This window comes from Oryza brachyantha, chromosome 4 (assembly GCF_000231095.2).
Source record: "Oryza brachyantha chromosome 4, ObraRS2, whole genome shotgun sequence".
Taxonomy (NCBI): Eukaryota; Viridiplantae; Streptophyta; class Magnoliopsida; order Poales; family Poaceae; genus Oryza; species Oryza brachyantha.
Window position 1 is genome coordinate 2,856,191 of NC_023166.2, and position 11,488 is coordinate 2,867,678.

General features: G+C 42.5%; 2 protein-coding genes across 2 annotated transcripts; one reads left to right on the forward strand and one right to left on the reverse strand.

Annotated features, from left to right (window-relative positions):
- Window positions 1–1,126: 1,126 nt before the first annotated feature.
- LOC102702653 (F-box protein At3g57580-like) lies at window positions 1,127–3,000 on the reverse strand. The gene is given in 2 exon segments (XM_015836386.2): window positions 1,127–2,212; window positions 2,214–3,000. Coding segments are annotated over 2 exon segments (1,095 nt in total). The 5' UTR covers window positions 2,924–3,000; the 3' UTR covers window positions 1,127–1,827.
- Window positions 3,001–7,864: 4,864 nt separating this feature from the next.
- Window positions 7,865–9,367, forward strand: LOC102702934 (acyl transferase 15-like). Its single transcript, XM_006653123.3, has one exon. It carries the CDS (start codon window positions 7,880–7,882, stop codon window positions 9,209–9,211), a length of 1,332 nt encoding a protein of 443 aa, XP_006653186.3. The 5' UTR covers window positions 7,865–7,879; the 3' UTR covers window positions 9,212–9,367.
- The last annotated feature ends 2,121 nt before the right edge of the window (window positions 9,368–11,488 follow it).

The window sequence follows — 11,488 nt, forward strand, 5'->3', positions numbered from 1 at the left end:
CTTCCAATCAGAATAACTTACCAGAGCACCATAATTGTATTAAAAATATGCATTATTATATATGCTGAAAAACTAGAGTAGCTGCTTTTTTTTCAGCATAACAATACAGTGAACTAAATGGTTTATTAGTGAAAATTATGAAACGATAATATTATCTTTTGAATTCCTTAAGAGCTAATAGAATATCAAAAGTTCAAAACTAGGACGATACAACTTCAGGAAGTTTTCGGCAGCAATCTAGCTTAATTCTTTTTGCATATTCAGATTACTTCTGATCTTAACCATACAGAGTTAACTAAAATACAGTACATGTAGTAAACAACCAGAAAGCAGCACGTGTCTGCTCCTTAGGTAGCATGCCCCCATCATGGCTGTTCCAGCATTAAAAGAAGGGTGGGGTAGCTTCAGTGTTCATCATCAAGCTGGTTGACAGTCTGCCTTTAAGCAGGAGATCACTAAGATACGAGTACCAGGATATCAGCATGGTATGAGCACCAGGAGATCAGTATGATATGAGTACAGCTCGTGGACTATGCCTTTGCATGAAACAGAAACAGCTGTGTGTGTAGCTGAGTGATGTTAAAACAAGAATTTAAGCATGGAAGACTGGCAAAGTACTTGTCATGCTGAAGATGTTCCAGGCATGTTGGATTACAAAATCCCTGAAGCTACATCTCAAGCCATGGACAAGGGGGCCACTGAATTTGTTGATTCTTCAATGGTTGCTTATCCCTGTGCCACGATCACCACCACCATCGCAACAACTTCCAACACTAGTATAAGAAACTCAACCTCAACAGTTAAACATTCATCTTGTGTTTCCCCACTTTTTCTTATGAAAACCTTAATGGGTTAATTCATATTCTGAACATCTTGAATGTATTGCTGAACATATGCACGCGCACACACATACACACACACATCTGTACACCTTTGTTTTCTAAGATACTGCAGCAATTTAGCGTATTTCTATAAATTTAATGTCCTAATTCTCAAGAAAATTTCTATTGTAACAGGTAAGTGACTTAGCTCATCCTCATGTCAACTCACTGGTTCAGTATTGACTTTTGACCTGTAGAACAAAATTGATGTGATATCATTCTATCAATGCTTACTAGGAGTGCATGTTCAACATAACTCTGAAATATTATGTTGTGGCCACAAAATTGGTGCTTAAGGATGGAGAAGTGGAATGAATCAAGATTATCTAATGACAGAATGTCAGGATTGGTTAAACCATCATGAATGCTGTAACCATATGATACTCAACATTCCTATATAATTAGATTTTACCAGTGCACTGGTAGGGCCAAAACATCTTATAATATGTAACGAGGGAGTATTGTATTTTGGTAGGACAGTTTTAGCAGTATAATATCTCAAGATATCAACCATTGTCTACGAACTAGTTTGAAAATCTTTTATGGGCATTGACCAACTAGTACCAAACAGTGAATTTCATCAAGATAATGGTTTCAGATAAGTATCAAATTTTTGTAGACAAAACCAGAGATCAGTATCATTCATCACTAACCAATGAGTACTGTCCACCTTAGACCAAAAGACTGTAAACATGGAGAATTAATAGTAATTTCATCGAGGTTTTGCATTACATGATAGAACAAACCAACGACTCATGCAGAGAAATAACGCTTATGCAGCGACCATTAGTTCAGGTTAGAAGTATAATTGTATAAATACTGCATACCTCAACCAAGAAGTTTGAGTGATAAAACTTCATCTACTTCATATAGATTGCACCATATGTAATTCAAAAGCACACAAGAAGGAAATGTTAAAAAGATAGACGACTTGATTCAACAGACTTCAGATGAATCGTGGAGCATTCACGGCATAACCTTCTAGCAATGGAAAGAATGCATGTGGAACAAGGCTTTGTTTAAGCATCACAGCAGTCATCCAGGGGGTGTGACCATCATGTTGGAAAGTGGCCAGCAGCTTGCCATCAGTATCAAAGTAAAGCAGGCATTGTTTGCCTTCAACTAGCAAAAGCAAATGCCCACCATCCGAAAAAACAGTCACCTCCCAATTATCACCCTCATCAAGCTTCCCCCTGATCTCTGGAACTGGCATCTCAACCCGGTACTTGTGAGACCACACCTCTCTCTCATAATCCTGCAACACCCAGATATCGACAACCGCCGCACCACCGAAAATGCCGAGCGTGCCATCAGTCTCGAAGAGAAATTTGCATCTTATTATTTGGAGCACGCATCCACCGGAAAGACTCGGCTGTAGTGTCAAACACCAGAATCTTGTCTCCCAATGTCTCGAACCAATGCAGGCTACCATTGAACAGGACAGGTGGGCAGCCTGCCACCCACTGCCACCACCCAATGCACCTCGGCATGTCGCCGGAGCCCAGTGTGTAAACGTGGTAGGAAATGTTATCAAAGGTAGACATCGTCCTCCGGACCACGAGAATCCGGTACTCGCCGGTGGGGCGGTGCTGGTACAACCCCATGAAGGTGAACCCAGCAAGCATCGGGAGGCCACCGTACTGGCGGGTGGCCGGGTTACAGACAGCGTAGGTATCGTGACGGCGGCCGGAGAGGACAAGGATGCCATCGCAGGAGTCCTTCACGAAGATGGCGGTGTCGCTGAACCTGGCGACGTGCTGGAGCCGCGCGGCGGGGGCGGCGGCGTCACGGCGGTCGAGGGCGAGGAAGTCGACGAAGGTCGGGCCCCCATGGTCGATGTCGTAGCCGGTAACGAAGGGGAGGGGGCGCTGGCGGCGGTGGTGGGCGTGGAGGAAGGCGCGGGTGGAGGTGAGGCGGCGCCAGGAGCGGCAGACCAGGCGGCAGCGGAGGAGCGGCTTGGGGGGGAGGTGGAGCAGGATCTCCCACACGACGAGCTCCTCCGGGAGGCCCCGTGGTCGCCCTTCTCTCTCCGCTTTCAACATGGCGGCGGCGGCGGCCGGAGCGAGGGGAGATCTGTTTGGGTGTGCTCGAACAGCTCCTCTAAATTAGCTTGAAAGTTACATCCTCTGTATATTTGTGTGCTTCAACAACAGATCATCAGAGTATCTATATTCTAGTCTCTTATATTTTATTGATCTATATACTATCATGCATTTTATTATGTTTTATAGTGATCAAAGTGGAGACAGCTGAGTTTTAGATGATGAAGAGAGAACATCTAAATATAGATGTACTTTCTCCTGACATAGGATATCTAAAAATAGAGAATAGAATAAATGTTCTGTTGGAGCACTATTTTTACCATCTATACTCTATTTTTAAAATAGATGATAGGATAAAAGAGTTGCTGGGATGCTTTTAGAATTGGGTTTGTCTCTATTTAATATCCATAGGGTTTTTATTTGATTAAATCCACTACCTAAAGGGTAAATCATCATGTAGACCCATACCTATTTCACTCGTTAATTAAGACTGGTGTGTGGGACCAAATAACAACATACAAAATAGCCGAACCAGCCCTAACCTCATTTGCCTCCTGCTCCACGCCTACTGCACTCTCACTCTCACCCCCATCCACAGTGCCTCTCCTACGCATAATAAATGCAATTGTCACACCATGATTACTTCATGCAAAAAAGAAATGCGGCCAATGTAGTTGGGTTAAGTTGCTTCCAAAAAGTTACTGTCACTTTTTATATGCTCTCATATAGGGTTTCTGCTTATGCTATAGATGAGTATGTTTATATTGGTGAGAGTACCGCACTTTAGAGCCTACGTAACTTCGTTGTTGCAGTTGCTGATTTATTTGAAGATCACTACCTGAGACATCCTAATGAGGATGACATGACACAATTGCTAGCACTCGGTGAGAAAAATGGTTTTCCTAGAATGCTATGCTCCATTGATTGTATGCACCAGGCATGGAAGAATTGTTCCACTACAATCTCAGGGTCAGTACAAGAGGCACGTGGAAAAACTATCATTTGAAAAGTTATTTCTTCAAACGACCTTTGGATATGGTATGTTTTTTTGGAATGCTTGGGGTTTCATAATGACATCCTGTGCTTCACTTGTCTCCTCTGTTTTTATACCTGGCAAAGTGTAGAGCTCCAAATATGAACTATACCATTAGTGGTCACAATTACACTATAGGATATTATCTAGCAGATGGTATATACCCCTTGTGGGCTACTTTCGTCAAGTCTATCTATCTTTCTATGGGCAACAAGAAAAAATATTTTGCCGAAACGCAAGAAGCAGCGAGGACAGATGTTGAAAGAGCTTTCGGGGTTCTTCAATTTAGGTTCGTCATTGTTCAAGGATCAGCTTGATTATGGGACACAGAGACACTTGGTTTGATTACGAGGGTTTGTGTCATCATGCACAATATGATTTTTGAAGATGAAGAAAGATAAGCTCAATCTCCAATAGTTTGGGATAATTCACTATAATCAAAAATTGCAAAACTTCTAAGTGAAATCGTCACCTATTCAATAATTAATTGATTTTTTGTAATATATAAAATGACTGTTACATGCTATATTGTTCTTTAAACACATACTGTCCTTAATTAATAGGTGGCAGAGATGTATCTCTGCGTTCATGGAAAAAAAAGGAATGAAATCAGCTTACGGTAGCTATTGCTTGTTATTACAATTCCAAGATTGCCAACACGACAACAGTAGATATGAGAAAATACCAAATATATGTCAGTCATTACTTGATGGTAATGTAGTACTAATAGTTGGTTTATGTTGGAGCAAATTTTGTACTCTTGGGTTTATTTTATTTTGGGCAGAAAAATGCCTACTTTATTTAGATGAACAAAATCAAGGAATCAACCGAACACGGTTTATTTCTTATCTGACGAATCAATTAATCTCAACTCTGGCTACTTTGTTTTCCATCCATAATCACCGGTATGTTCCCCATGTCCTGCATGATTAAGGCCTACGCTCCAATCGTCGTCTGGTACGCTGCATCGTCTACACAGTACCAATTATATGCATCTACATAACAGTATGTCAACAATTACCGATTGTTAAGTGGCAAGAGGATGAGATAGGTACAGACACAGATTGAGTTGGTGGTCAACACAAATTTTTGAGATGGCACACTTGATTTTGTTCTAAAAATTGAAGCCCATGTTAAACATGGATTCACATATACAACAGCGGGCTTATTATAAAAAATATATTACTCCATCCGTTTCATAATATAAAATATTTGACTTTTTTGTTTGCGATGTTTGACCATTTATCTTATTTAAAAAATTATAGAAATATCATTTATTTTGCTTGTGACATACTTTATTATCAAAACAAACTTTAAGCATGACTTGTCATTTTTTATATTTGTACTAAATTTTTAATTAAGATGAATGATCTAACAAAAAAGTCAAATATTTTATATTATGAAATGGAGGTAGTAATAACTAAGGACAATGTTGCCCGGTTAAGGTATTTTAATTCGTCTAATCAATCCAGATTTTTGTGGTTAACATGAGAGCTACTAGAAAGTGCTCAATTAGTATAGGTCTAGATAGAGAGAGATAGTGCCTTGCATCACTTGCATACTCCGGTTACATACATTGCACTAATTCCTACGTAGTACAAAGCCAACTACTTAGGAATGCTCCAAACAATAGCACTGTTCCGTCATCAACTCCCTGACGTTTGCTTTCTTATTGTAGTACACGTGAGGAAGTGTACGTGCTCATAACAATACCACTATCCATGCATCAACTCTCTGCAGAAAAAAATAAACACTAATTCTTTGGTAAAATAAAACACTAATTCAATAGTTCGCGTGTCATAATCTTACACAATGTCCTGTGTGTTTGCGAGTTAGTACTGACTGTAAATCTGAGCAAGCAAATACAGAATCTGTATGCCTCCATTCCTGAATATATGAAGAAAAAAACATACAGAAAGGACTAGAAGATTTAGATTGGCATAGCACACTGGCATATATACAATTAATACTTGTATAGTATGTAAGCATAGCATTAGAGCAGATTGAATTGTAATGTACTGCTATCGGGTTGAATGTGTATGTCGTCACCTGTCAAAAAGGTGCACATGGCTAACTTATGAATCACGATTGTATGGCCAACCATTATGGGCGGGCAGAATGCTAGATGCCCGGGACCACATTACTATTGTTTTTTTTCTCCTCCTTCATATTGACATTTTCTATTTTTGCCAATAAATGATGAGCTACAAAATGATTCGTTTTTTTTCGTGTCACCGCTGATTACTCCTTTTTTTTATTTTAAAGAGTGGCATTCTAAATCCAATATCTCGATCGAAGTATGAAGGTCAGAATAATATGGAATAATGATGAATGGAAAAAACAGAAAATCCTTTATCTAGATAAGGGACGGATGTAGCCAAGTGGATCAAGGCAGTGGGAAAGCAATTGTGAAGACAATATCACGTAAATGATCAATTTGATGCCTCCTTTATTGTGAGCCACTTCCTCTCTCGCTCTATACATTGCGATTGATCTGTTAGGCAACTGCGTCTCCACCTTGCCTTCGCTCTTACCCTTGTTTAATTTCACCCTATTTATTGTTTCATCACGAGAAAATAACAGATATGATAAGAGAATGGGCTTTTGCAAAATTATCAAGAAGTTGTAGTGTGTAGTGAATTCTAGATCTAACTAGATATTTTTATAAGCATATTAAATATTTTATTCAAAACTTTGGTAAGATATATTTATCAATTTATGTGTTTTAACATGCTATATAACACAGAAGTTTATAACAAAGTTATGTATTTTTATTCTAACTTACCCTTATAAAATTTATACTACACATACTACCGGTTTAATATAATAAATTCAGATCCATTGGATCTGAAACAATAAACGTCTCCCAGTCATTTATCCTAAGGTGGGTGACATGTTTCCATTAATAAGAGTTTTACAACCCACATTTTCTCGTAGTTTGATGCACATTATGAACCCAAATGTTGTTTGCTGTTAGCAGTGATTTAGGTAATTGATGGACCGTTAAACTTGCATTTTGTCGTCCCCCATTTTTAGACAGTTTGATCGGAGTTTAGAAATTCCAGTCGCATTTTTCATATTTAATTTTTTTAAAAAAATTTGGACGAAAATCCCAATATAAATTTCAAATTTCGGAGTTTTGGTAAGCAAAAATAAATCACTGGACAGATACAACGAACCATAAATATATCTCATTCAAGCTTTCACTGTCTGAAGTGTCAGCAGCAGCCCGCGTCTTGTCAGTTTTAAAAGGGATCGATAGAAGGTGAATGCTAAGAAGGTGCTAGAGCAAAGGTGCTAGCATGAAATTTTAAAGCAGCTGAAGCTTTTTCTAGCGTCCGGTGCAAGGACTTTTTATTAGAGAATTAATATTACTGCTGTACTACAAATCTATTCATAAAATATTTCTATAATCCACGGGACCCATCTTAGCATGTGCTATAAGATTTTATACATTAGAGCAATATTGAGCACTGATGTTCGTGGCTGACGTGTCCTCCGTAGCAAATTTTAAAGAACTAAGGGCATGTTTGTTTCCTATATGCTTTTTTTATCGCTGTCACATTGAATGATTGAATACTAATTAGAAGTATTAAATATAGACTATTAATAAAACTCACCACATACTTTAGACTATTTCGCGAGATAAATCTATTGAGTCTAATTAGTTTATGATTAACGAATAGGATGCTACAGTAAACATTTGCTAATCGTGGCTTAATTAGGCTTAAAAAATTTCTCTAATGAAATAACCTTTATTTATAAAATTAGTTTTGTTATCAGTATATATTTAATACTTCTAATTAGCATCCAAATATTCCATGTAAAAAGAAACTTCAGAAAAGTCAGACCACTAAAGTTGCCCTATGGCTGCCAGAATGTCACACGCACTCACACACTGCACGCAGTTGACTCGTCGTGATATGGTGAGAATGGCTGTGACCAAGTCTTCCCCTTTGCTCGTCGGACCGGCGATCGAGCCCGACCAGAGGACGACGCCGCCGGCCGCCGGCGTCCGGACCATCGACGTCTCCTCCTTCGACAAGCCGCTCGCCTTCAGCCCTTTCACATCGTTCGCCATCTTCACCCAAGCCATCCGCGAGCCTGCCGAAACCATACGGAAGGCGCTGTCGCGAGCTCTGGTCCACTACCCGCCTATCGCCGGCCGCGCCGTCGTCGGCGCCGGCGACGAGATCCGCATCGCGTGCACCGGCGAGGGCGTCGAGTTCGTGGCTGCCAGGGCCAGCTGCGCCCTGGCCGACGTCGGCCTCTTCGACCAGCCTTTCGCGGCGCTGCTGCGGGAGCTCGCCGTCGACTACGCCGCCGGGCACTGCCGGGAGGCCGACCCGTTGCTGCTCATGCAGGTCACCGTGTTCTCCTGCGGCGGGTTCGTCGTCGGGACAACGTGGAACCACGTCGTCGCCGACGGCACGGGGATAGCGCAGTTCCTGCAGGGCGTCGGCGACCTCGCGCGTGGGCTGCCGCGGCCGTCAGTGCCTCCGGTGTGCTGCGGCGACACACCGCCGCTGCCGGAGCTCCCGCCGCTGGTCACTGCGTTGGAGAAGGGCGTGGTGAGCCAAGAACACAAGGACTTCGTCTACCTGGACATCACCGTGCCGTCGAGCTGCATCGACCGCATAAAAGCAGAGTACCGCGCCGGTAACCCCGACGACGAGGCCTGCACCGTCTTCGAGGCAGTCACCGCCGTGCTATGGCAGTGCCGGACTCGGGCCGTCATGTCTGACGACTCCGGCGCCGCCGACACCCCTGCACCGCTCATCTTCGCGGCGAACGTGCGCAAGCACGTCGGTGCCATGGACGGCTACTACAGCAACTGCATCACCTCGCAGGTGGTTGCTCCGACCAGCCGCGTGGTGGCCGACAGCGACATCAACGACGTGGTCAGGATAATCAAGCGCGCCAAGAAGCAGATCCTGGCCCAGTTCATCGCCCCGGCCGGGGAGGAAAAAGGAGACGGCGGCGTGAGCGCGGAGCAGCTGGCCGACGGCGCGCTGTTCGGGTACAGCTCGTTCTACGTGCTGAGCTGGCGGAACCTCGGTTTCGGCGAGGCGGACTTCGGCGGCGGAACGCCGGCGCGGGTGATGTGCCACGTGGATCCGTCGTCGGCGCCGAGCTGCGTGGCGTGCCTGCCGTGCGCGACGAAGGATGGGGCCAGCGTGCTCTCTCGGTGTGTCAAGGAGGAGCATGTCGATGCCTTTGTCGCTGAGCTTGCCAAGTTCTCATCTAAGTTTTAGATATACAGATATACATTAATTGGTTGAGGTATGATGAGTTGATCCTATCTACACGCGTCGTATACGCGCACGCCTGTAAGTCACGGCCGGGGCTGTTCTCGTCTCCTATAAATACATTACGATTTTTTTTCTTCCATCAAATACGGATGGCGTATATGAGCCTTATGACTTACGTGCCATGTCTTTAGATTATCATCCAACGGTAATGATTAGATTTGATTGATGGAATGAAAATTTTCAAACATTTGATTATTAGACGGACCCATACAATACACGGTCTCCTACTGGAGGTGATAACGCTTCCTGTGAGCGAAGCTAACAGTCTGTTTAGCAGAGATTTAGATTATGAGAAACAATTTGGTACCTGACTTCTAAGAATCTGAAAAAGCTAAGAAATTCAGCTTCTCCAGCTTCTGACTTAGGCCTTGTTTCTTTCGGCTTAAGATTATTATAATCTAGATTATTGAGTCAAATTATTATAAGCTAGATTGTTATAATCTGTAGTAGAATAAGCTATGAGTTGTTTCTTTCCGAGTATTAGAGCCTAGATTATTGGGTTTGCAAATCTAAAGAGTAAGTGGGGTGGCATGATGGGTAATTTTTTACCCAATAAGCTAGAAAAAGCTCACCTAAATGAGCTTATCAGATTATAATAAGCTGGGCTCTGGATTATAATAAGCTACTTCCATCAAATATGGAGGGTGTATATGAGCCTTTTGACTTACGTGCACGCCTTTAGATTATCATCCAACGGCAATGACTAGATTTGATTGATGGAATTAAAATTTTCAAACATTTGATTACTAGACGGACCTATACAATACACGGTCTCCTTCTGGAGGTGATAACGCTTCCTGTGAGCGAAGCTAACAGTCTGTTTAGGAGAGATTTAGATTATGAGAAACAGTTTGGTACCCGACTTCTAAGAATCTGGAAAAGCTAAGAAATTCAGCTTCTCCAGCTTCTGACTTAGTTTATTTTCCAAAATCTATAACTACAGATTCTTAGAAGTTGTTAACCGTTTGGGGCAGCTTCTATTAGCTACAATTTTTGGAAAAAACTCTAGCTGGGAGAAGCTGCCCCAAACAGGCCCTAAGAGCGTCACCATGGCTAGCTCCACCAAAAATCCTCAGGAAATCCCCAGTAGGTAAGCGATTTCAGAGAAACTGAACAAATCCAGTCATGCACTATGGAGAGCGCAAATCCTGGCAGTGATTCGTGGAACATGCCTAGAAGACTTCATCACAGCTAGCAAAACAGCAGCTGATGCATGGAGGTTGACGGAGGAGATCTTCTATTCGATGACATGGTCACGCTTCATCAACACACGCCTTTCTCTTCCTACAATCAAGATGGGCGACATGTTATTTACCACTTATGAGGGCAAGATCCGAGCACTCGTAGATGAGATGGTGATGTTTGGAAAAATTATTGATGATGATGACACTATATCTTATATCATACGAGGCTTGGAAGAAGACTTTGAACCAGTCGTGTCCTCTCTTAGTAGAGGCGCCAGCCTCACAGTTGGGCAATAACAGGCTCTACAACGCGTAGGGCCGGCACGTAGAGCCGGCATGGCCCAATAAGAAATAGTTCACCACGGTGGGTCGCCACGGCTTGCCATGGTCCAACGATAGTCAATGCCCGATTGAGGCAAGACACAGCACACAACAAGGTAGCTCGGCCCGTCGTCTAAGGTATGGGATGATTTCGAAGAACGCTTTGAATCTCGCAATGGCTTGAAGGTTTGTGTTTCTGCTAAATGCAATCAATGCAAAAAATACATTGTCTGCTCGTTCATTTGGTGGTACTGGTCATTTTCTTAGGCATCTTAAGTCATGCAAACCGAGAACTACATTCATAGGAGCTTGGCTATATCCCAAATAGTAACTGGCACTAATCACATTCCTACAAAATATATAATACATCTATTTTTTTGATGGAAATCATCTGATATGCTAGGTGTTCTGAGGGAAGTGATTGAACACTCTTTGAATGTAAAACCCGACGCAAAACCGATCAAGCAGAGAGTACGACGATTCGCCCAACACAGAAAAGACGCAATGAAAGAAGAGCTAACCAAACTCTTCACGGCAGGCTGCATCAAAGAGGTCAAATATCCTGACTGGCTGGTGAACTCAGTTCTAGTCGGGAAGAAAAACAACAAATAACGCATGTGTGTAGATTATATGGACCTAAACAAGGTATGCCCTAAGAATCCATTTGGTCTCCCACGTATCGACCAAGTTGTTGACTCAATGGCCAGCTACTAAC

What these genes read in the sequence shown, in the direction of transcription:
- LOC102702934 (XM_006653123.3), top strand. Translation starts at nt 7,880, where the DNA reads ATGGTGAGAATGGCTGTGACCAAGTCTTCCCCTTTGCTCGTCGGACCG.